This window comes from Leuciscus leuciscus (assembly GCF_965113295.1).
Source record: "Leuciscus leuciscus genome assembly, chromosome: 22".
Taxonomy (NCBI): Eukaryota; Metazoa; Chordata; class Actinopteri; order Cypriniformes; family Leuciscidae; genus Leuciscus; species Leuciscus leuciscus.
Window position 1 is genome coordinate 7,209,994 of NC_138746.1, and position 27,005 is coordinate 7,236,998.

At 36.7% G+C, this 27,005-nt stretch overlaps 2 protein-coding genes across 4 annotated transcripts in view; one reads left to right on the forward strand and one right to left on the reverse strand.

Annotated features, from left to right (window-relative positions):
- klc1a (kinesin light chain 1a) overlaps positions 1–27,005 on the forward strand; it is a 137,303-nt gene that overhangs the window by 87,496 nt on the left and 22,802 nt on the right. The window lies entirely within an intron of this gene.
- Positions 5,264–15,404, reverse strand: spmip7 (sperm microtubule inner protein 7). Of its 3 annotated transcripts, none has more exons than XM_082154012.1 (9): positions 14,872–15,404; positions 14,687–14,745; positions 13,116–13,192; positions 12,425–12,563; positions 12,282–12,349; positions 11,994–12,035; positions 11,721–11,828; positions 11,528–11,629; positions 5,264–8,493 (listed from the first exon to the last, which is right to left on the reverse strand). In XM_082154012.1, exons 1-9 carry the CDS (start codon positions 15,401–15,403, stop codon positions 8,367–8,369), a joined length of 1,254 nt encoding a protein of 417 aa, XP_082010138.1. In that variant the 5' UTR covers position 15,404; the 3' UTR covers positions 5,264–8,366. The 3 variants fall into 3 exon arrangements, with proteins under 3 accessions (XP_082010138.1, XP_082010139.1, XP_082010140.1); XM_082154013.1 differs by having other exon boundaries at positions 11,725–11,828; positions 14,872–15,399; XM_082154014.1 differs by lacking the exons at positions 11,721–11,828; positions 11,994–12,035 and having other exon boundaries at positions 14,872–15,396.

Here is a 27,005-nt window from a genome sequence, read left to right on the forward strand (position 1 = left end):
GTGTGAACAAAACTTTCATTAGAAAATTAAATGAAAAGTCTAAAATCATCTTTGTCATTCAAGAGGTATGGTGCATATATTCTATGGGGGTTTAGAGGGTGGAGTTAAAGGGTGAGAACTACTTCCAATGTAAACTCTGCATCCACATGCATACAATTCAAGCTAAATATATATATCTTTTTTAACTAAACTCTTATAAGAAAAGTTTCTGTATAGAAACATATGATTCTGACTTAATTATGCCAACAATTTCTAAGGAGAAATGTCTTAAGTGATTACATAACACTTTTAATGTTTAACTGGATTTCATTTTTTTCTAGTGATAAGGTATGTTTACAAGCTGTTTAATTCATAAAATTGAATAATGTAAAAAATGTATTCACAACTGATGAACCCCTAAAATATTCTATTCATGAAGCGCCTGACAGAACCATTTATTTATTTATTTATTTATTTATTTATTTATTTATTTATTTATTTCTACCATTTCTTCTAAGAGTGTATGAAACTGTCAAATCGCACTTGACTGATTTGTATCTTCTGGGATTTCAATTAGATTTTAGATAATACCTTATGCTATAAAATGGATGTTATTGATATGAAAGCTGCACATCCTGTCAGTTTAGTTGCGTATGAAGGCTGAAGGGTACTTCACGTTCAGAGAAACGGCAGCATTCTGCAGAACAAATCCTGGTTTCACAGACAAGGCTTAAGCTAGTTCCAGGCTAAAATGCATATCTGAGCTGTTTTAACTGAAAGTAACTTGCACTGACATATCTTAAAATATGTCAGTGCCATGGTTTGTCTCAAGATGCACACCAGTGATTTTTTTTTCTATGACACATTAAAAAAAATCGACTGAAATGCCCTAATTTAACTAAGGCCTAATCCTGGCTTAATCTAAACCTTGTTTGTGAAACCGGGCCCAAGTCTATTTTTTATTTGCATAGAGTTTGGTTGTACTTTTAAATTACCTCTGAATGAGGTATTTTTTATTTTTTTTCAATTAAATTGTTCATTCTTTTGACATAAGATTGTTACGGTACAAACTGACCTGTTCAATATTACTTTATTAAAATATATCATCAGAATGGATGTACTAACAATACTGCTACCATCCAAAGAGATATAATTTTTGCATTAATATTTATAGAAATAGTCAATAAATAATGAGTTAGAAAGCAATTTTGACTTAAACAAATAGGGTGATTTAATTCCCATGTTTTGTCATTATATTTTAAATGACGTTTCCGGTACATTGCCTCATGGCTGTGGTATTGGCGTTATAAATGAGTTTTTTCCCCCCCAGTGATCCAAAAGTTTGACCGTTCCAGGTAGCCATATCTCAGGAGCTGCTGGTGCTGAGTCATGTTGAGTCAGGAGGCCACTCTTATCTCCAGGCTCCAGGAGGACTTTTTCAGGCTGTTGGGTGTGGGGTGAAACGGGAACCCTGGATTATGGTGGCTTGTTTTTTTCAGGACAACCTGTTGTTTAAGTTAGTGACCCTCTGGAGAACCAGAAAGTTTTCGTCTTCTGATATTATAATAAACGGAGTAAAAACTGTCTGTGGCATTACAAAGGGACAGTCTAATCTCCAGAGATGACGTTGAGGGAATGCTTTTGGTGTAGAGTGACTCAGCAAACTGTGTTCTTGCTCCAGTCACACCAGAGCGGGGAAGAGGCTTGCAGAGCCATGGAGGTGCACGATGACTCTCCAAAACTGCTATGGGTGTGAGCTTGTGTAGCCTTTTGGGGGATTATGATAATGAATGTATTTTCTTCAGTCAATAAACTTTTGGACTGTTTTGTGTTAAACATTAATAAGTGAAGTTAACATTTTCAATTCATTCATTTTTCTTTCCGCTATTCAGTGTTGGGTAAGTTACTCTAAAAAAAGTAATTAATTACTAGCTAACTACATCTTCAACAGTGTAATTAGATTACTGTATTATTACTTATTACTAATTACATTCTAAATCCCATACCAAGCTCGACCAGTTGAACAATACAAGGATAGACATGAAACTGCTCTTTTAATTCTTTCAAATAAGTAATGCACATTTGCATAAATTATTACTGAACTGACCAAAGTTTGTAAAGGGAGAAGGTTACATTTAAAACATAAAATGTATCATTAGATGTTACATTTTGATGTTAAATCCACTATTGTTTCATATATAATTGTGCTATAATCCATAGAGTTCTATCACAATTAGCATTCTATTCTATAAAGAATTCAAAGATTTTATAAGGAATTTTAAGTATAAGTTGACATACTTGCAAAGTTACTTATAGTCAGTATAATGTCTGTTGGGGAGCATATAAAATATAATATTAAAACATTTTTATAATATAAAATAAAGTCTTAGCAGATGTCAAGCAGACAGTCTACTAATACTCTAATGAGAGTTAGTTGACATGTAGTTGCAAAGTTTCTAATAGTCAGTAATAGAATGTCTAAAGTTGACTATCGAAATAGTGTTACCTTAAATTTAATGTAATATTATATAAAGAATATGCATATTCTTTATATATATATATATATATATATATATATATATATATATATATATATATATATATATATATATATATATATATATATATATATATATATATATATATATATATATATATATATATACACACACTAGTAATGCCATAGAGTAAAAAGCTTTTCGTATTTTTGGAAAGTTTTTATTTATTAATTAAATAAATAATAGCCTAATGTATTTATATAGCTTTTTTCACATATGGTTTCAAAGCAGTATTACAGAAAAACACAATGTTAATGTTCTTAATATATTAATATCTATGCCTTATGTAATCTGCGATTTAGCAGATTAAAGCTGGGTAATTTTGTCTTTTTGTGACGATATTAAGTATATTGAGATTTGCTAGCCTAATATAAATTGCTTTACACGTGTACTCTATGTATGCGGATGAAGTTGGATACTTAACCAACTTTACATAGAGAGCTGGTCGATACATTTTGGGACAAATATACAGTATACTATATACAGTATTATCACTTTTGTAAAAAAAATTATAATTTCAAAGTTGTAGATAAAACAAATAATACAAATTTATACAAATAATTAACGTTTAATAATTACGTTTCTACACCATTTTTTTTTCAGTGTGTATGTATGTGGATAAAGTTGGATATAATATACTGTAGATCTTACTTTATATATTGAGCTTTGTGATAATAGTTTACATTTTCTGAAGATTATGCACTTACACTATGCACTGTGTTCTCAGCAGTCTAGTGTTTGAATTTTATACGTTTTTTTTGTCATCCAGCATCAGAGTCTGATTTGGCCACGTAAAGAAAGCTGTGACAGTTGAGTGCATGAAGTGTCCAACATTCCACACTTCGTTTTTCCGGTTAATATTTAAGTATTTAAAGTGCACTTTTTCTTTTTGGAGTTTTCAGTGTGAACACACTATTTATACCACAACACAGCATAGAATAATGCATAAGTATGCAAATTGGGACGTACCTCTTGTTTTCTAAAGTGATTTTAAATTGCAGGCATACATTTTGGGGAGTAAATAACAAGTGAAAGTATACAGGAAAATATAAAAGTACAACATTTGAGAAAATGTCTTGTACAATAGGTATCTATGTCAGCATTATAATTCAATTGCTAAAATAAAATAATAATGAATGGTATTCTTTTAAATAAATGCTGTAAATGTTAATTTTCTACATATACATTTTGATATCAAATAAATAAAGTTATTAATTAAAGTATATATTAACCTTAGCTTTGTATTATCGACAAATATGAATTAACAATGAGCAATAGTATAAATTAAAGTTATCTTAGCTTAATAAAAGCTGTAAAAAAATTGTAGTTCATTGTTAGATACCTATTGCAGAAATTCCTAGCACTTATTGCTAAGCGCTAACTCTTGGAATTAATAGGATGAACATTCACCAATTTCACCTTGGAGAAACAAGAGCTATTAAACATATCTTAAGTTATCCAGTAGCGAAGTAAACCAACGAGGAAAGAACAGAGACATCCTCTTATTGCTTATTTTATGGATCTTTGAGCAGCTTTCACACCCCCTAATTTATAGCTTTAACAACATGTAATCCATAATTGGTTTAACTAGCTAAATAAGTCAGAGATGTTCGAGATTGGTAATCACCTTAATAGTCTGCTGTATTTAAATTCTTAATCTGGGGCTGAAAAATCTCACTTTCTTTGGGAATGTATTATGCAGGGGATGTCAGAGTAAATTAAATTCCCCTCTGCACACTAAAGCATCAATTTCCTTATGGTAATTATCTGCGGGAATGGATATGTCACTGGAGGGAGTCAGGCATGCTTGACATTTAGCCTCTTTATGTGGAAATGACAAAAAAAAAAAAAAAAGCTAAGCGGCGGGAGGGAAATTAATCTCTCGGCCGAGCGAGTATGGTGAAGACCCTAAAGGACTGTCGCTGAATCAGTCATTATGTTTGTGACCCCATCTTGAAAATTGAGCCAATGATACGATGTAGACAAGAAAAAGACTAAGCTCAAGGAACTGAGAAGAGTGGAGAAAAGTATAGTTTAAATGATCATCCTCTTAATTTTGGGGGTGCTTTTTGAATGGTGCAGTGAGCTTGGCAAAAAAAAAGAAAAAAGATGCTAATACTTAGAATAGGACAGAGGTTAAATATCAGAGGAGGCATTGCTGTGTACACTCAAATGTCAAAGGCAACTAGCCAAAATATAGTGATTTGGGGATCTCTCAAGTTGACTGAAAACAGCAGCTGCAGTAGCTTTAGTATCTTAGGTTACTGAATTCTGAATCCAGTTATTACAAAACATTATTGATGTAGACTCATTGAAAAAAACATGCCTCTACATTTCTGCAAAACTCTGAAAAAATACCTACATACAATTCATTGACAACAAAACACAAATGACTTGTGCCTTTTCACACAAATTATAATTACAGGGGATTATCAATGAATAAATACTTATTTTTGTGTGGTTCTTTCACAATGCTATGTTATGACCTCAGAATACTTTTGATACATTTTGACATTAGCATCACATAATAAGCTCCATATGTGTGGATTGTCTGATGTAGTAAACTTGCTCGATAGCTTATCTGATACAGCACTGCACTTGAAGGACTCAGGTAGAGTCACAACACTCAATAAAAAAGCTCAAAGATTTGTAGATTCAAGCAAATTTGGCATGGTTCCTTATCTCATGCTTTGTAACACGTTCGTGTTACTTTCAGTTTCAGTTAGTTTTTTTAAATGCACCTTGTCTTCATTTTACTTAATTCATCAGTGGTACTCATCTTGCTGGATCTGTCTGATGCTTTTGAAAGTTAACCAGAAGATCCCCCTGTCAACCCTCATGACACTGGGCATCTCAGGAACCACACTCCAGTGGTTCAAGTCTTTCCTCTCATGTAGGTCCTACAATCAGGGTGTCTTGAAGGGGTGAGGTGGTTAAATCGCAACATCTAGTTACTGGGGTGCCTCAGGGCTCAGTGCTTGGACCACTTCTCCTCTCCATCACTAGGATCTGTCATTCAGAAACATGGCTTTTCCTATCACTGCTAGGCTGATGACACATTCCAGGCGGATGATCCGGCGGTAGCTACTCGCATCTCAGCCTACCTGACAGACATTTCTTGCTGGATGAAGGACCATCACTTTAACTCAACCTTACAAAGACAGAACTGCTTGTGGTTTCAGCCAACCTAACACTTCATCGCAACTTCTCCATTCAGCTAGGCTCATCAATCATAACTCCTTCCAGGACCGCCAGGAACCTTGGAGTTGTGATTGATGATCAGTTAAACTTCACAGACCACATTGCTAAAACTGCCCCGGTCCTGCAGATTTGCCTTATACAACATTAGGAAGATCAGGCCCTTCCTTTTGGAGCATGCTACACAACTCCATGTCCAAGCTCTTGTTCTATCCAGACTGGAAAATTGTAATGCTCTCTTGACATGTACTATCAAACCTAATGCAAAACCTAAATTATAAATTATAACCTAGACTTATTTAGGTAGTTCAAATTATGGATTACATGTTGGTAGAGATTGGTAATCACATTAAAGGGATAGTTCACGCAAAAAAATAATTTCTGTCATCATTTACTCACCCTCAAGTTGTTCCAAACCTGTATGAATTTGTTTCTTCTGCTAAACACAAAAGAAGATATTTTGAAGAATATGGGTAACCAAACAGTTGATTGACCCCATTGACTTCCACAGTATGGAAAAAATACTATCAATCAATCTGTATTTATTTCTTTAGCACATTTGAAAAAAATACACAAGTTGACCAAAGTGCTATGGATGTCAATAGGGTCCCATCAACTGTTTGGTTAGAAACATTCTTCAAAATATCTTCTTTTGTGTTCAGCAGAAGAAAGAAATTCATACAGGTTTGGAACAACTTGAGGGTGAGAATTTTCATTTTTGGGTGAACTATCCCTTCAATAGCATTTATAGCTTAATCAAGTTTGTTCAATAAACTGCTTCTATTGCTCTCATCATTTATAAGCCACATTGGATTAAAGCGTTTGCTAAATGACTAAATGTAAATGGTGCATCTTATTCCAAAAAAAGTAAAACCTTCTGAATCTATTCTTCCTGTTACTTCTGTATCAATCTTTAAAACAATACCTTAGACAACAAATCCTCCCACTGTATATAATGAATAAAATGACACTAGTTATAGATATAATGATTCAAAGTCAATCATATTAATAAAAAAATTATTTGGACATGTTAACACTTTTAGTTGTAATGAAATTATGAAAAATAATGAAAGTTATTAAAATAAAAATAGTAATGTGTAAATGCTGGGCTCATATGCAATTGATCAATGACTTTTGATTAACATCCTGTCTGGATCTGATAAATTACAGTTTAGAACAGCTGAGGTGCAGTCACATTTATCATTGTTCAGTGGGTTTTGTGGGTGAAATTCAGCCATTTCAATATGAATCCACACAATCTGGTATTTTGCGAGAGGGTAAAAGATTTCGCAACAGGTTCAAGTTGGTCACACAAATGAACTGTGCTGACCAACAGAAAAGGTTGTTATGCTGCTTGAGCCTCTGTCTTTTATACATCGCTACACTATTGCCAATAGACAATGGACTTTTTTTTTTGTGCTGAAATTTCATTAATGTGACAGCACCTTTATAACTCTCAGACATTACTTGTGCCTATTTGTAGATGTAGATCTCTATATCAAAAGAGAACTAGGAACATCTCAGAAACATAAGAGACTTGTTTCAGCAACTTGCATCTATCGTGCTGAGTCTGTCGCATGTCGGAAAGGTCTTTACTTTGTCTAGCGGGCTCATAGCGATGGGGTGAAGGTCACCTTAGAGAAAGCGCTTCAGACCCTGAAACAAAAGACAAGTCTGATCCCTTTCATTGGCCCCAAGATGGACGTTAGTTATCTGTTAACCACATCTCCATCTCTGGAAATACCGCAGTGAGGGTTTTATTCCCACCATGGCTCAGCTGTCAAACTAACTGAAAACAGAGAAAGTTTTCCCACTGCCCAAAAACAGATATGATGTTCAACATAGTGCAAAGCATTAGTTACAATGACATCTAACAATTTCCTCTCCTCCTGTGTACCGACTTTTATAAATTCATTTGTTTGGTTTTTAGCACCTTTTCAGTCATAAATACATGTTGATTCTTACTATGTTTTCGACTGGTGGATTCAACTGAGCTGCTTCCAGAGCGGACTGTTTTCAACATAGAAGTGCAAAGACGACAAAGGGGGAAACAGGAAACCAGCATGTTCCTATTTCCTGTTCGCAGGTGAAGCTGCACTGGTATTCTTTCTTTTATTCTCCAAACCACAGTTCTTGGGGTGCAAAACTAGAGCATTTCAGAAATGCATGTCTTTTGTTTTCTTTTAAGATCAGATCAGGCGAAGTTTTATTTGCATTGCCATTGCTGCGTAACCACAAAGTAGTTCTTTCCACAAGCTGTTTGTAAGTGCTTTTTGAATGTACCAAGGCAATAAAAGAATGCAGAAGAGGATCTGTGAGAAAATGATGCACTCATTTATCCGCATGGACACACATATAGTCAAATACATAAGCCACACACACCCACACCGACACCGAATGTTTAAGACAATGGCACATCCTCCACATTTTCAGAAGCACTCATCTAAATCAAGGGAAATTATGCTAATAAAACATCTCATTATTCAGAGCTCAGAGAATCAGTCATTGACATAGCATCATTATAGATCTATTCACAAACACAGATTGGATTTCATGAAAAGGGAGGCTCTCATTTCCCACACTTCTTCATAATTTATTCTTCTTTTTAAGGGACATGTCGTACTTTTAGAGTTATTTCACGGAAAGTACCGGGGCTTTGGGATGAAAGTAAGGGTTTCCCGGTGGGACCTTGGTGATCATTCCTGATAGAGGGGCCTTGTGTCCGTAGTGTGGGGAGCTCCAGGTACCAGGACGGCTTCTAAAAACGGAAAAGGTTCACATTAAAGGAATATTCTGGGTTCAATACATGTTAAGTTCAATCAACAGTACTTGTGGCATAATCTTGATGACATTTTAATCTGTAAATGTTAAAATACACCGTTTTAGTCATATAGCCTCACGACATAAACAATATGCATGTTAACATGCTGGTTTTAGAGTGAAAATGCAGCTGTAACAATAACAAGAACAACTTGACATCTCAAATAATACAGAAATGAACAGAATTCATGTTTGTGCTTTTATAAAATTATAAGCCCAACATTTCTGCTTTTAAATCATTTCCATTGTAAGTTCCTCACCAACCTCGATTTTCTTTTTTTAATTAAACGGTTAAAATGAAATAAATTAACTTTTTGTGGTAATCAACATGCTACAAATATTGCTGAACAGGCTTAACTTGCATTGAACCTGGAATATTCAGTTAATCAAAAATTATTGGTGGGTAGTTAAAAAAGACATTAAATAATTGATTTTAATTAATTATAATTAGTTACTATAATTGAATTGAATTTACTAATGCTTAGAAAAAGGGAGTATCATGAAGTTATTCGCTTGTGTCCGATTTTCCAGGAAGCAAACTATGTCAGAGCCTGTCTTATGACGAAAACGGCAGAGGAATAAAAACAGTTTGGAGACATTTGAATTATCTCCAAATAAGGAGTAGGAGAGAGTTAGAGGAAGTTGTAAAGGTGCTGACTTTCTGCTGTAAGGAAAAGAGATGGGAGGTCTGTTTTATCGGCAAAGGAAACAGATTTCAGAGCACCGGTGACTCCAGGAAAATGGATCTGGGTTGAGTAAAAACCACGATTACCACCGGCAACAAGAGCAGCTCAGCTTTGGATAGGGCCATCTGGAGAGGTCTGTTCCAAAAAGACGGTAAACCAGCTCTTCTGAGGCCCAGCTAGGAAACACGTTTTTAAAAAAAACCACCCGGTCCTTGGGTGAGGAGTTTGGTTTTCCTCCAGTGCTTCTCTCAAACACCTCCTCCTCCTTCTTCCTCTTTACTCGAGCTGCTGATGCCTGATTCCTACTCATTCTGAAAGCCGAGGACGTTTTACGTTGCAGACAGAGGGTGGAAGAGTGCTGTTGGGCTGGTTGTGTTCCTGGTAGTGTCTGGCTGATTTGACTCTTCACAAACCCACAGAAAATAACAATGCTTCATGACTTTAGTATATGACAAAGTATATTCTTCCACGTCTCTTTACTTATCTTGTCTGCTTTATAAGATGATCTGAACTTTGTTCAGCTTGACACGTCATGTTGGGGTCTACTAAATGATGCTTCACACACCTCCAGCCGTGGCCACATGCAGCAGAGCGTTGAAGAGCATAAAACTAGGGCAGACACAGAGCCTCAAACAGAAGGGGAACATGCAGGAGATTGAAAAAATAAGTTGACAGGACACATACTAAGGCAGAAACAGAAACAGAGATCAGAAGATAAATGACTGCAATGGTTTGTGGGAAACGCCTCTTCAGAGTGATCCTGTGATGTGCTTACTGTTACAGGGCATGTTTACTACAGCACTATTAGAATGTGCAATGACACAAACTAGGCTTGATTTATTAGATCATAACTTTACCACTATTATGTTTAAAGCAAATGTAAATACATTTACTTAGTATTCTGACCAGATAATTATGCAAGATTTATATTAGAGTATTCAATTCTTGTATTGATTTATAAAATTATAAATCATTTAATAATTTCAGGGAATTTGAGTGTGTTTGTGGTTTTGACCACAAAAGTTGACTCACAAAAGAACGCTCTGAATACAAAGCACTGCTGCCACCTACTGAGATAAAAGTGGTACAGTGAGGTGTTATGTTGGCTATAATAATAAAAAGGTCTGTATTGCATTTCTCTGCCTAAAGGTCTTAAAGGTTGAATGTCATGAAAATGATGGGTCTCAAATTTATTTATTTTCTCTCTTTTTTTTTTTTGCATAAAGAAATTGATTAGGCATACTATTTTTAGGACCTTTAAGATTTTTGTCAGTTTGCCAATATTTACATGGCAAACATTGCAAATTCTGCAGTTACTATATCATATGCATTTTACTATTGACTTTTTTTTGTAATTCCCATTATTGTCAATGGTGATTGTCATAAGGTTCTAATACAGAGCAGTGTTATTTTAGTGACATTTAGATACTATTATATTATTATAATTATTTTTATTTTTTTATTTTCACATTTTAATTTTAGTTTGTTTTTGTCACTGTTATTGTAAGTTTTTTTTTTAAATGTCTACATAGTTTTTATTCAGTTTTATTTCAGTTTTAGTTTATTTCAGTATAAACACTATAAAAATAGTTGCTGCCTTAAATTTGTAAGTACAATCAACTTGGATGTTTACTTAATTTCATTTAAACTTAAATTAAATTAAACTGACTTAAAAATGTGTTGAATCTTGTATAACTTGTCAAAAAAAAAGCAGAAAATTGTTTAACTTATTTTGATGAGTTAAAGCAATGTAAAAACACGTTGTCATAACCTGATTATATATATTTTTTACAGTGAAGTTAAAATAAATGAAAATAAGAAATACTGCCTTAAATTTGTATTTTATTTCAGTTAATGTTTATTTTATTTCAAGCATCAAAAATCTTTTCTTTTTTTAAATGGTTTTATTGCAGTTTTGGTTTCAGTTTATTATAATAATGCTGATGCAAAGTAACTCTTGTCTGTTAGATAAATGCACTAAAACAACTTTTTTTTTTGCCATTTTTTGGCATTATATTGGGAATGAGTTTTGTTGCATTATATTTAATGAGATTTTGATTAAGAGTTTTATAAATGAAGAAGGATAGAAAGACCATAAGTGATTATTTGTCAAGACAATAACATAATTTTCATTCATTTTCCAAACTGCTTGTCCTATTTCGGGTTGCGGGATGATGGAGTTGATCCCAAAGTCTTGGGTCATAGTCAGGGAAACATCCTGGACAGATGGCCAGTCCATCGCAGACAAAGCAAACTATCTAAATCTGAAATGTTGTGATGACTTACCCTGCTGTTTGTGGAGTATACGGTAAAGAAGGCAGACTGTCAGCTGAGGTCTGTGGTCTGTCAAACTTGGCTTTTCCAGTGTAACCAGGTATAGTAGTTCGGCTACAGAAAAAACAAAACATCTTCCTTATAAAGAGCTCTGTAGAATGGTTAACTTATGATGTATACACAACTACACAGATCAGACTAATACTAGCTGGCAGGGGTGTGAGGAGGCACTGTGGTCCGCAGAACAGTCAGAGGGACGAAGTCTTCTTCTGGGACGTCCACACTGTCCATGTTCTCAGAGCCTACCGTACCGCTGTACAGTACAGAGAGATCACAAATATCTCTCAAAGGCTTACCGGTAATAAATGTACTGGAACAGCAATACACTGACAGGTATGCAACTGATTTGTTTTGAGTAGTTTATAACAAACATTTGTGTAAAGAAATAACTTTACTAAAGATCTCTGCATCTGCTTACCAATATAAAGGTACATGGCCTGATTTTGGAAATGGACTGGTGCTGTTAATCGAAAGCAATTGTCAGAAACAACTCAATTTATTATACACAGTGCACTATACAAACTCAGAACCTAAAGATAAAATGCTGTAGCTCAAACAGTAGAGCATGGTATTAAAAATTCCAAGGTCATGGGTTCGATTCCCCAGGAAAAGCAAGAACTGATAACAGTGTATCTTGAATGCAGCGTAACTCGCTTTGGATAAAAGTGTCTGCCTAATGCATTACAGTTGTATTTAAATCACTTACAAGCTGATGGGTTTCCTTGTGTTAAATGTGGCACGCAACTGATGTTTGTTCCAATGGGATCCAATAGCCTGAAAGCAAAGAAATCTCTCTGAATGTCTCAGATGTTCAGCAGAATAACCTCACTTCCAGTGCAGCAGACTCACCTGCCACGGCTCAGGTCTGCTGTGGTATCGCTTCAGCACCAATCGTTGACTCATGGGGTCAGCCATTTTTTCCAGTGTAGTTGTGGGTGGTTTGTGGCGAGGAGGTAACTTTGAGTCCCAGTCTACATTCTCATAACCTCTATTACAGAGCATATCCACACAGTCACATGCATAAGACATATGAACACTCAGCTGGCATATTAGCATCTACTATATCTTTTTTTTTACATGGGTGTTTGAAGTCACCATGAAATCAAATATTGTGGTAGTTATTATAAAGGACTTATTAGTACACAACATTATTATTTTAATTTATGTGGTCCCGTAATATTTCATCAAAATAACTTCCCCTCCCCCTTGCAATGACTTCTCTTCTCTGATGACGTGTTTACTGGCAAGAGAGCGGGACAACCTGTCAATCACATGACATCACGGCAATAGCAAACCACAACCATCAATCAATCCCTGATGGACAAAAAAAAGTCTCAAGAAAAGACCATTGCAACTTCCAGTTTGAAAAATTGACAAATGTATACCTTGAGTGCACTGTAAGTTTTGGATAAAAGTGCCTGTCAAACGTGTAAACATACAAATGGTACAGAAAACACCAATTGGTCAAGTAGAGACTCTTGGAAGATAAATTGCTGTTATTCTGCTGTTAAGGGAGCTTTTAGAGCAAACGTATTCAGACCTTTGGGCTGCAGAAGTGTAGATGTATTGTCGAGCTGCCGTTGCTCTGCTATCAAAAAATACAGATGGTCCTGGACCCTAGGAAGGGATGGTAAAAAGACAATGGCATATTATTAGCAAATGTCCTATGGTCTAAAAGTCAAGTCAAGTCATCTTCATTTATATAGCGCTTTTAACAATGTTCCAAAACGGCTTTACAGTGAAAATGGAGAATTTTTATCGCTTCCGCGCAGCCACACGAACCGGAATTATCCCGACAATTCGGCAACCCGGAATTCTTCACAAATTTCAAAAAGTGTGACATAATAGGGCAAATATAACATACAAATTAAGTTTACAAATTCTTTCTTTCTTCCATGGAACACAATAAGGAAAATTTTGAAGAATAATTGTAGCTCTTTTGTGTGTAATGACATTTAATAGGGACTGGAGCACGGCTTATATGTTTAAAAAAAAAAAAAAAGAGAGGCAAAAGCATGCCGTTATAAAAGTAGTTTAAACAACTCTTTGCATGCACTTTATTCAACATTTTCTGAAGCCATAAAATGCTTTGTGTAAATTTTTTTTTTTTTAAAGACTGAAATTGAAGTCAACCAATCAAACAATTTATTGAAAACGGCCAAATTAATGATTCATTCATTCAGGAATCAAACATAGCTACATCTCTCATGGATGCATCAAGGGCCCTGTGTACACCTGGTTTAAAGATGCGTTTTGGTTGACCGGATCACAAGTAGACGTAAACGGGGTCTAAAACATTTTGAGATTGTCCCCTTTCGACCACTTCCAGAGGTAGTCGAAAACACTTTCAACTGGGTTAACGCTGATGTGGTCGAATGAGTTCGAACAGCCACAAAATACCGGCATCTACTCTGCCCTATACTGGCCTAATGCGTAAACATTGTGGGAAGTGCGCTATTCAGATGGGATTTAAACTTTGTCGGAGACCCAAGTTTGCTTTAAAGACGAAATTAAACGTACCAAGCAAAATGTTCTCTCACCATTCCTGATTTCACCGCTTTCGATTGAGGTTTCAAAAAACCTCCAATCGAAGAAATCTGGACAGAAGTGGTTGAAAGTGGACGTCTGCCTCGTCTACTTGTGATCCAATGACCAAAACGCATCTTAATATCAGATGTAAATAGGGTAAAGGAGAGGTCAGAAATTAAAGCTAGTTTAAAGTTAATTATGATTTAGATTCTCAGACTATAGTAACACGACTTGTATATATTTTTTTATACTTTCATGGTGCTTTTGTGTCATTTTTGAAGATTGAAAGCTTAGTCCCCATTAATTGTAACAACTGCATGTAAAAGAGCGACCAGTACAATTCTTCAAAATTTCTCTTTTTATGTTCCAAGGGAGACAGAGAGTTAGAAGTAATATGGGTTTGGAGCAACATGAGGGTGAGTTAATGATTACAGAATGTTCATTTTTGGGTGAACTATTTCTTTAAGGCACATTTCACATGAATAGTTAATGTTCAGTGCTGTAAAAGTGACAAAGCTTCGAACAAACCGCATACAAGAGTAATAATACAGTAGCAGGGATGAATAATTGAGCATTACTGACCGCATTTATTTCATGGCTGTCCTGAGAGGGGTGTTCAGTACTCTGTGCACTTGTCCAACCTGATGACAAAGCAGACAGAATACGTTAATAAATATGTAAGAGTCTGAAACTTGAATTGCTTTTTGTTACACAATGCTGCAGTCATTCCAAACACGCAGGCCTGTAACAAAAAAGGTTGCAGTTACCCCCAAGGTTTGCCTTCAATGCTGCCTCTGGTTTCATCCTGGAGTTCCACCTCTTGTGCTCAGACTTGTCATATATCAGAGCTGAAGGTCTGGTTAGAGGAGTCTGAGGCCTGTCTCGTGCTCCTGCCGGAACCCACAGATCAGACGGGGTGTAAACAGTTTCGATGAATGGTGTTCTGCTCTTTGCTTCCAGGCGCACCTGTGCCCCTGCACTCAGTTGACCGGAGCACGGATCTATTAGAGTCAGATAGTCACGCAGTGGCACCAGAGAAGAGTTTTCATCTGGTGTCTGGGCTCCAGGATTGAATTTGGAGAAGGCACGTCTGTCTGTCTCGACCATGCTCTCAAAGTCATACCTTCCCTCTGGACCCTTCTCACAGGGCAGATTCATACTTCTGCACCGCCACCTGCTCACTGCATGTGAACTCTCACAGGGTGTCTTGAGAAGTATCACACGATAAGGTTCTCGTTCCACCTCCATTAATGATTTATAAAAGCAAACAATTAACCAATAAATAGAATATATTTCCATAAACGCAGCATCTCTCTTCTAGATGTGGTGGGATTATGCAGATGGAAGCCGCAGGTGTAATCATCAGCGTTCGCTGTTGCCAGGAGACTGACTGTCATTAGTTTGTCATTAGATTGCCTCCTGTGTCACTGCAGTCAGCGGGAGGTCAAATTACTGCCATGTGTCTGTAAACTGACACGCTGGGACTCAATAGACTCACAATGAAGCTAAAACTCATTATTGAGAAGAATTACAGATCGTCGTCTATTTTGGACAGCTACATTTTAATGAGAATGATGATTAACGGTTGAAGTAGTAATGATTTTAATGCATATAGGATGTTGAATGCAAAATAACTAACCGTTATAACATTCAATGGTCACTAGGTGGAGACCTAGATCAGACAATTTAGGCTATGATGTTGTCTCACATGATGATGGTATTAGGTCTAATATGAAGCCAAATATAATTATAATTATTACACCCTAACCATAACCCAACCTCTTACAGACACCTTTTGTCAGTTTCACACGTGAAATAAGTTATTAATTAATATCTATGTGCAGCTATCTTCTATATTGTAAGAACCACAGTGTCCCCCCACTATAATCATAGGAACAATTGGTCCCCACAAGGATAGGAAAAAAAGAGAGCACAAACACACTTATGTAACATACCAATAACTTATTTTATATGAGGTACAATGGGGCTTAAAATGGTCTTATATCCCATAATGAATATATAATATTAATAATATCATTGTCAACTCTATTGTCAATTCTACTAAATGTACAGGACACACACACACACACACACACACACACACACACACACACACACACACACACACACACACACACACACACACACACACACACACACACACACACACACACACACACACACACACACACACACACACACACTCACACACACACACACACACACACACACACATATATATAATATATATATATTATATTATATATATATATATATATATATATATATATATAGGTTCAAACACAATGTGTATATGTATTCTGTATAATGAATGCATAATGAATGTATTACTATCAGCATCATAAATGTTTGTTATGTACTGTTAGTAGTGAGGGATCATGCAGTATGCATAAGAAACAGAGGCAGAGGAAGGTGCTTTATGGCTATGATTAATTAAAAAAAAGTCTAAAATAAAATATATTTAGCTTTGGACTACAATTAGTATACCAAGAAATATTCTTTAGTGCATAGTTGGTTTTTCTGCATGTTCACTGAAGCAAAATGCATCTCATATAGTCTGCCTCAGTGGCCAAAGATTAGTAGATGGTTGGCTTGATATAAATGGTCAAATGCAATATTCTTCTTTATACTGGTTTAGAAAAACAGCTCTGTCATTAATATGGCTGTGTGTGCTTGTGCTCTTGATGAGAATGCCCTTGCATATCTGGGTGTCACAACATGGCACTGATGACGGTGATAAGCGCTGATAGCCGATGTTAATCTCGGGCCTTCGTTAACATAAACACCAAACAAATATTCAGGAAGCTGTATATGCTGGAAACGGCAGGTTAAAAATAGTCCAATTAGAATTATTTCACAATGGTGCTCTGCATGTATAACACCCCTGCCCTCCCGTTTAATTTTGTCGGAAAATATCTAAGCTCTTGTTCAAGAGAGAGAGAATAACATCCAAAAACTTTAAGTCAGCACTGTTTTCAGTGGGGGGTTCAAATTCAGACTTTCCCTTTAATAATTTACACCCTTCTATAGTGCTTGCTTTGTTTAAAAAAAAAAAAAAAAAAAAAAAATGGATACTGTATCTCAGGTTTTATGTTCTTTACTGCTGAAAACAGACTGTACTGTAGGTCTGCTCGACTCAATACAAAGGCTTCAAGGCTGAATATTAATCGTTATCCTATACATTTTTTTCCCTCTCTCTCTTTTTTTATTTATAAAAAAGCCTTTCGTTTTTCAAAAAGCATAGCTGTTTTTATGACTTCCACTGGCCCACATTTGAAATTCTCCAAGAAGAAAATCATATGTGGCACGATCAAACTATAACCAGCTAACTATAGCGACCAGTAAGACTAGAAACTCATGCTCAGCGTTGTGAAAACATACAATGAAGATGGTGCTCATTAAGATGTGAAAACAGATCAAAAGGTTTCTAAGGTTTAATTAAATTAATCGAGGCCATTTGACAGTCATTTAACAGTCATTTATGTTATTTATGCTTCCATTTGCATTTTCATTCAGTAATGCACCGCCGACTGCAGTGGTGTTTGCAGAGACGTAAACAATTAAGAATTAATGCTTCACTCCAGGCCTAGAAATGCCATAGAGGGCTGCTCACTTCTATAAAATATTGTAGCCTACTCCTGAAAGAACCCCATCCAAAATATGACCTGCGAATTGTGTTGTTTTCGTCTTCCCGGGTCTGTGTTCACACTAATTGGCCGTATTATCCCTGACAAAAACAGTGTGATGACATTTTTGCAACACCATTGGTAAAAGGCTCCTCAGGCATTTGGGTGAAACATGATCTGTAAGAGCGGCGCCCCGGGCAAAACAAGAGTAAACCAATGTGCAATATAGACGCCCCCTCCCAAATAATATGGTGAAAACATGTGACATGCTTTGTGTTAACGTCAGCGAGGCTATTCCTTTTCCTAATTAATGCTCAATCCTTAATTTATTTGTTCTCTTTTTCGCTTGAGGTTCATTCAGTGGGGGAGCTCTTAATGAATTAGAACGTCTTTGGTGCTTGGAGATGAAAGTATTTTTGGCAGGGATATGGGTATTTTTAGTCCAAGAAATAATTTTCTTCTTCAGAGAGAGAGAGAGAAAGGGAGAGAGAAAGACAGAGTGAGAGTGCCATGTTGCTGAAATCTAGTTATTAGTCTGCTTGTCTGCTCCCTCCTTCCCACTGCAGGCCCTGACATTATTTAAATAGCCGCACACCCATCCCATGGTGCCCAGCCGTGCACCAGAGTGGCTAATTTGGGTAAGCCTCATTCTTCTAGAAAAAGAAATGCTGTATATTTAAGAATATGACATGGGAGAAGGGACAATAAAGGGTAAAATAAAGCGATGGAAAAGGCGGGAAGGAGGGAAAGAGAGAGAGAGAGTGAGAGCAGTGTGAACAGCTGCTGTAGAGTTTGTTAGTCAAGCCTACATTGTATAAACCTGGATTATGTTTTTTTCCAAAAATTATAATTGCTTTTAGAGCTTTCAAGGCACACCCATCACACTCTGTGCAGTCCTTCACTCTGTTTTGGCCTAATTTGCTTAATTCCACTGTTCTCTATGATACTTGATTCTGATTTGTCAATTATGCCACTGAGCAGTCAAATATTTCAGTAGGACTGCTACAAAAAATGTTTTTTTTTTTTTTAACTATGCTTTTAAAATCAAATATGCTTTTATTTTTAAAGGTACACTATGTAACGTTCAAAATTAACAAAATTAAAACGAGTCAACACATCATCAATCCTTCTTCCAAAACATGGTTTGTCTTTCTCTGATTCACTATGGTAAGCCTATTATAAGTGTTTATATTTTAGATCTGTCAGGATGGCCTTTGGAGGAAATTGCGTGAATACGAGTCTCGTCATATCCGTAAATAAAGAAAATTTGCTTCGGCTACATAGGTTAGTTGTCACAATAAGTGAGAACGGTTGACATGGAGCAGCTAAATCTCGAACCTACGGGGAATCACTGGTATAAAATAAACGCTGAATAGAGGAGAATCTGTTGGCAAAAAGAGAACGCGACAGAGCTTGTAATAAAACCAGAAAGAACATTGGCTTGGCTTTTCAGAGATGGCTAGAAGTGAGGATTTAAAAAGGTGTAATAGTGACACGGATATGGTGTTTTTATTGCTCAATAGGTGAGTAAGGAATTTTATTGAGCAGATAAATTGCCATATGTAGGTCTCTAACAGAGATTATTGTAAAGCATTATCTATTGTGAAGGGTCATTATGGTTGTTGTAGCACTGTGCTGGAATTTATTTTTAAGGAAGCACCGTCTATTAATGGGTATAGCTACAGTAACGTCTTCAGCTAGTCAGCTTGAGATCCTTTCTGTCTAAACTGGTTATATCTCTTGTCAGGTTATTGTAGTGTTACTGTAGTAGAAAAAAAGAAAATGTTATTTTTTATGTCTTATATAGGCTAGTAGCCTACACCTATAATTAACTATAACTTATATTAGGTTCCTTGAAAAAACTTGCACGTATACTTTCAGTTTAATTAAACTGGTAGCTTACTAAGAGAAATTCAAAGTGTACTTTTATAAACTAAAATGTGAGCAAGAAGTATATAGCTAGTTAACTATCAGTACGCTTACAGTATAGGTTCACTTGTTGTATAGTCGCAATAGAAAAGAAAGACTTAGATGTAAACTAGCTTACATCTAAATAAACTAGTACTCAAAATCTACACTGTCACATTTAAAGTACACTTAAAAGTATAAACTAAAAAGTGGGACAATTTATTACCAATAAATATTGAAATAGTACACTTATGGTATAAGTATAAACGTTGATATTAGTATACTTATATTAACGTATACTTCAACTTTACAGAAGTTTACGTAATAAAATATATTTGAAGTATACTTGTTTTATGTAAGGGTCACAATGGCAAAATACCGGCACTACTTTCATGTCTCTTATATCACTTTCCAAGTCTGTTTTTCTGTCTTGTATAACTCCTAAAGGTGTAGTTCACTCAAAAATGTAAGTTTTGTCATCATTTACTCACTCTCATGTTGTTCCAAACCAATATGATTTTCTGTCTTCTGTGGAACATAAAAGAAGACATTTTAAAGAACGAAATTGGACCTTGACTTTCATTGTGTGATTTTCATTGTATGACAGCCTTCAAACATCAAGGGTTTTAAAACTTTGTAAACTTTCAGACGCGACTTCATATATTTTTTATATATTTGATGATATTTATTGTCTGGTCTATGTGTGTTTATTTTCCTTTTGGCCAGGGACCATTTTGGCTGTCTCGTTAATTTGGGTCCAGGATGGATGCAGACCTGCAATGGCGCCTGGGACTGTGAAAAAGAAAGTGTGAGACTGTGAGTGCAAGTGTGACAAAGAAAAATAGAAAAAGAAAGAGGGAGAGACAGCAATGAATGCTCAGAGATGCTTCTTCATTACCTCTCTAATAAGGTACCCTCTTTAAAGGCCTTAAAGAGCCTTTTACTGTCTGGTACATTAAATGATTACAGAGTTTAAAAATATGGTTTAAATATGGATACAACAATTATATATTTATTTGTGAACAAAATTGCGTATACATAAGATATAATGTACATCCTGCCGGTTGTTCTCTCAGAATAAACTCATCAGCCTGAAGGGGTTTATTCTGAGAGAACAACCGGCTGGATGTACATTATCCCGCTTATTACACGGCTACTTGACACATAAGTAAATCATTAGAGACGAAATATTGATCTGAGTTGAAATATTTGATTAGGTGTTTAAACGTAAAGCTTCCGTGGAGAGAGCAGTTTGGTGGCGCGTCAAGTTCAAACTAGACAGACATTTAAGAGATACGCTATATACAGTCATACCACTTATTACACAGCATTTCGCCATATAAATAATTATGGAGATAGGAGATATTGATTTCAGATTAAACTGTTTTAAAATCATGCCTGTTTGTATTTTAAAATCCAACAGTGTAAAAAACAATATGGCAGCAGCTGCGTTTGTATGAAACAAGAGAGAGCGATTCTGGGTGGCATAATTAAATAACTGTACACAAAATATTGATTTGACTGAGTTTTAATATTGTATTAGCTCACCAAATGCAAAACTTCCACGAAGAAAAAACGTTCCTAAGCGTATAGTGCTTCTGACTTCAGTAACCCGGATGAGCCTGCGTTATCTGTTTTCAGCGGTTGTTACCTGGGAATAACATACAGCTGGATGGTGCGATTGACCAATCAGAATCAAGTATTATCCACAGAGCCGTGTAATATGTCTCGCAGCAGTATGCCGACAAAAGCTTTCCTGTAACACTTTACGGCTCTATATAAAACCGTAAGGTTCTTGACTCAACTTTAAAGAATGCTTTATGACAAAAAAGGTTCAATATAAAGAAAAAATGTCTTAAATTATTGCTTTATACTTTCATGTTTAATTAGTTATTTTTGTACTGATAAATTATGTTTACAAGCTGTTTAATTCTTAATTAATTCATTTAGATTTAATAAAAAAAATTATTTTAAGACAAAATCCATCAAATGATCAGTGGTTCTCAACCTTTTTGACTTCCATTTGTCCGAGACAATATTCAAAGACCCTCCTAACTAAGCTGAAATGTGGTAGGCTACTTCTAGGTGTAACGGTAGTATGAACAATGTGTAAATTCAGAAATTCATGTTTATTTGTCAGCAAAACTCTGCCGGATGACGTTTTGCCAACTTTGCGTCCGTGAAAACGGCAGTTTCTTTCATTGTCCCCCTCCGCTTGGCCTTTGTTCATGGTCATCCAGTTTGCAATGTTGACTAAAAACACAGAGGTTTTTCACAAGGCCACTGCCTACACCGCAATGGATCCTTCACTGGAAACCGAAAGTAACACACTTCCGCTAAACGTTTACTCTTTGAATTCATGCACCCGGGAACAATACGTCGACATCAAAAAGTTGACATCATTATGACTAAAAGTTTTCTGAGAAGTATTTCCTACTAAAGCAAGGCAGTATTTGACTCTGGTAAGCGTATCCAAAGCAGAATGGTGGGAGAGGCATTAGGCAGCAACATGCCCAGTGCATTATGGGTGTTGAAGTTTTCAACGGACATTTTTCCCCGGCTTTTTACTGTATAGGCAGCTGAGTTTTATTGAAAGCCCATTTTACCAGTGGTGAAGTACCCATAATTTGAAGTTTGCTGAGGCCCCTGGGCCCCACCCCATGGTTAAGAACCATTGCCCTAATGAATTGCCTGACAGAACCCTTTAAGGTTCTATATGAACTTTTATTCTAAGAGTGAAAATACTTCTAATGCTTCATGATTCTCAGTTTTATGTCTTAAAGGGATAGTTCAGACAAAAATGAAAATTCTGTCATTAATTACTTACCTTCAAGTTGTTCCAAACCTGAGCTCATTGTCACTATGAATTGTCATTTTATGGAAAATATCTGCATGGTGATTCTACAAAAACTCACCTTTTGTGTTCCATTGAAAAAAAAGTTCCACAGAAAACATTTTCTGAATTTTCTTTTTTGACTACACTATCCCTTTAATATCCCCATAAGTGTTCATTGAAATAGTCTGATTTGTTTAGTAACCGGATGCATGCCATTCCAAATGCACGCTCAGTTAATGAAAGCAAATGTTTAGCCTTGTTTATGTCACATTGCCGTGGGTTTCGGCCCCAAGCAGTGGCCTCGCCAAAGCTCGTAAGTCTGAGTGATCATTGGCCTTTCTTTCTCTCCGGTCTCCCGTCTTCCCATGCCCTGCTGGCCTTAGCAGCATTACTGCTCATGCAAACACTAGTCATCCTATGAAACCCCCATGAGCACCTGGGGTGAGCTTGTCCTGCCAGTGTGGCCTTTGGCAGCTTCTGTGTGCTGCTTTATCACCCTCCCTCTTCCTTGCTCTTTGCCTGTCACACTCAATTAGCCCAATGAAGTAACAAATCTGCCGCTCTATATTTTTCATGAGGGAATCAGAGAGCGGACAGATATCTGTGAGCCGTCATTTCCCTCAGTATAGAGAAGTTTACAATCAACATATGTTGATGGCAGTGTTTACTAAAAAATCAATGCTGTGTTGGGAATAGACAGCTCAAATGAAAATCAGTCAGAGCCAATTGAGATTTTTGAGATAGAATGTTTGGGCTTGTCACACACGCATAATCAGAAGCAACAATTTAAAAGGAGCCGAAACAACAGCTGAGAAGCTGTCACAAAAGAACGTGGGAATAGGAAATGGAAAACAAAAGGGCTCAGAGGCACTGAATGAAACGTGGGGGTTCATATTCACAGGCCCTTTTACTGGAAGTGTTTTGTACGGGCAAGAAATCAGACAATAGCAGTAGCCTGTCAGGAAGCTGAAGGGTCTCTTGGAGATTACAGCCAAATGATGTTCCCACCTTGAGGCGAATGCATAATAGACATTAATCTGATTTGTGAATTAGTCAGCTCTGTCGTGATGGAAAAAATCAAACTGATGTGTTGTTAAACATCGTCACTGCACTTACACATTGAAGAACATTAGATTTGATCGCCAGAGAGAAGTTCAGCTATAGAGCACTTAAAATGCATAGCAGCAACAAACGTATGAATAAATAAAATGGGCAAAACAATAAAACAAGGAGGAATAAATGCTACATAAGCACTATAGGGTATCAGTGAAAATAAACAAAAATTATAGCCTATTCCAATTTGTGCTTGGATTCAATACAACAGGCTAAAAGTTTCTGGGTCGTTCTATACTAAAACATACACTCACCTAAAGGATTATTATAGGAACACCTGTTCAATTTCTCATTAATGCAATTATCTAATCAACCAATCACATGGCAGTTGCTTCAATGCATTTAGGGGTGTGGTCCTGGTCAAGACAATCTCCTGAACTCCAAACTGAATGTCAGAATGGGAAAGAAAGGTGATTTAAGCAATTTTGAGCGTGGCATGGTTGTTGGTGCCAGACGGGCCAGTCTGAGTATTTCACAATCTGCTCAGTTACTGGGATTTTCACGCACAACCATTTCTAGGGTTTACAAAGAATGGTGTGAAAAGGGAAAAACATCCAGTATGCGGCAGTCCTGTGGGCGAAAATGCCTTGTTGATGCTAGAGGTCAGAGGAGAATGGGCCGACTGATTCAAGCTGATAGAAGAGCAACTTTGACTGAAATAACCGAGGTATGCAGCAAAGCATTTGTGAAGTCACAACACGCACAACCTTGAGGCGGATGGGCTACAACAGCAGAAGACCCCACCGGGTACCACTCATCTCCACTACAAATAGGAAAAAGAGGCTACAATTTGCACGAGCTCACCAAAATTGGACAGTTGAAGACTGGAAAAATGTTGCCTGGTCTGATGAGTCTCGATTTCTGTTGAGACATTCAGATGGTAGAGTCAGAATTTGGCGTAAACAGAATGAGAACATGGATCCATCATGCCTTGTTACCACTGTGCAGGCTGGTGGTGGTGGTGTAATGGTGTGGGGGATGTTTTCTTGGCACACTTTAGGCCCCTTAGTGCCAATTGGGCATCGTTTAAATGCCACGGCCTACCTGAGCATTGTTTCTGACCATGTCCTAGAGTCCTGCACGGGTTCCGGGTGACCCGCAAATTTTGCTCAAACGGGTGAAAAATATCCAACTGTGTCGGATACGGGTGCGGGTCGGGTCGGACACGGGGAAACACGGGTCTAAACACGGGTTTAAAACAATCACATGCAAACGTAAAACTATATGCATATTTTTAGGCACACTTCTACAAAAATATTCCTGTATTTCAAGTTGATAAAATAATTTAAAATCCACATCAGTTTATTTGTGCCCACGCGCCACGCCCTCCCAGGATCTATAGCGTTACCTAGGCTACTTTCACTTTTAAAAATTCCTCATAACCGCGCGCGCGCGATCTGCTTGCAGTCGTCGAGATGGATGCTGAGTTGTTGAAGAAAATAATAGCTAGTGGAGATTGTAAAGTTGTCGACAATACGTCATCAAAAGGCAAGTCCAGTGTGTGGGAGAAATTTGGAGTTATCTGAAGAAAACAATATTGTGAAAGGCTTTGCTGCATGCGTTTTCGTGTTGGATAGCCGCACATGTGGAACTTCATCGCCGAGGAAGCACGCAGATAACTGTGGTAACAAACCAAGCAGTTCTATCGAACAGTATTTTTCAAATGTAACACTGTTCAGTATGTGTGGTGTGCAGGGCGTGTTTGAACCCAAAATTGTCAGATGTAGGCTAGACGAAATTGCGTGGCAGATATAGTTTTGTAGCGTCTGTTAGGCTACTCAGTTTTGTGGTAACTAACTTTAGCCATCATGTACCGGCCTTTTGACAGTTTCGGCTGAAGTTGTCCTTGTGTTAATTGTCGTTATAACTTCTGTATGACCTGGCAATAAACATTTTTGTAATTGTGTCTATAATGTGAATGGCTAAACTGATTTTATTTCGGGTGCGGGTCGGGTGTCGGTTCTATTTTAAGCGGGTCGGGTCGGGTGCGGATTTTAATTAGTGCTGTTGACGGATAACGGGTCGGATGCGGTTTGAAACACTGCGGGTACGGGCGGGTGCGGATTTACAAAATCGGACCCGTGCAGGACTCTGCCATGTCCATCCCTTTATTACCACCATGTACCCATCCTCTGATGGCTACTTCCAGCAGGATAATGCACCATCCATGTCACAAAGCTCGAATCATTTCAAATTGGTTTCTTGAACATGACAATGAGTTCACTGTACTAAAATGGCCCCCACAGTCACCAGATCTCAACCCAATAGAGCATCTTTGGGATGTGGTGGAACAGGAGCTTCGTGCCCTGGATGTGCATCCCACAAATCTCCATCAACTGCAAGATGCTATCCTATCAATATGGGCCAACATTTCTAAAGAATGCTTTCAGCACCTTGTTGAATCAATGCCACGTAGAATTAAGGCAGTTCTGAAGGCGAAAGGGGGTCAAACACAGTATTAGTATGGTGTTCCTAAAAATCCTTTAGGTGAGTGTATGTATCCATATTTGTAAACACTATGTTAACAATTACAGTTTTTTGTAATTGCTAGGACCAATTTCTCAATACTTTTTCAAAAAACTCTTCACGCAGTGAGCACAACTGCAGTCTGTGTGGGCTAAACTGTGGATCAAGTGTGATAAAGTGTGACCATCTTTTCTCACTCAGAAACAACCTTCACCAAAACTCGATGTACTTACAGGTCTATGTACCTACCACACTCTTTTCAAAACTGTTAAACGTTGAAAACCTAACAAAATACAAAATGGCGCAAGACAACAATTTGCTATACTTCTGCAGTAATACCGTATTGGAATATTTTCTAAATCTAAGAAAAGTAATTAAATGATGCTATTACTGTCTATACAAAAGGGGACAGGAATCATTATGAATAATTTTGTACTGTAATATATTGTAAGCATGGACCATGAAAATATACTGCCTGATTGAATTCTAAACAGAAACATTATTTGTCTTTCATTCTTTTGTATAAAAATGAAATTGTATCCATTGTCTAATGCATCATGCAATATGTTGTCTGTATTTAGGTCATTGTTTAATGAGTGGGAAAGCGTGCTTGTTGGGTGAAAACTTTTTGGAAAATGAGTTGATTTGAGATGAAATGTTTTGGTAGTTTTAGTGCAGTTTGAAAGTGAAATGAACTGCTGTGCCGAGATGACAGTTGATTAGGACTGTGTGAATAGTTTTAAAAAGGTGACCTAAGTATTGAGAAATGTGTCCTAGATAAATGTGTCCTAGAGATTGTAAAAACTTGTAATAACTGATAACAGTGTTTACCAAAATTATTTAACCAAACATATATAAAAAATAGTAATATACACATTTTGATGTACAGTATGTGAGATAGATAGATAGATAGATAGATACGATAGATAGA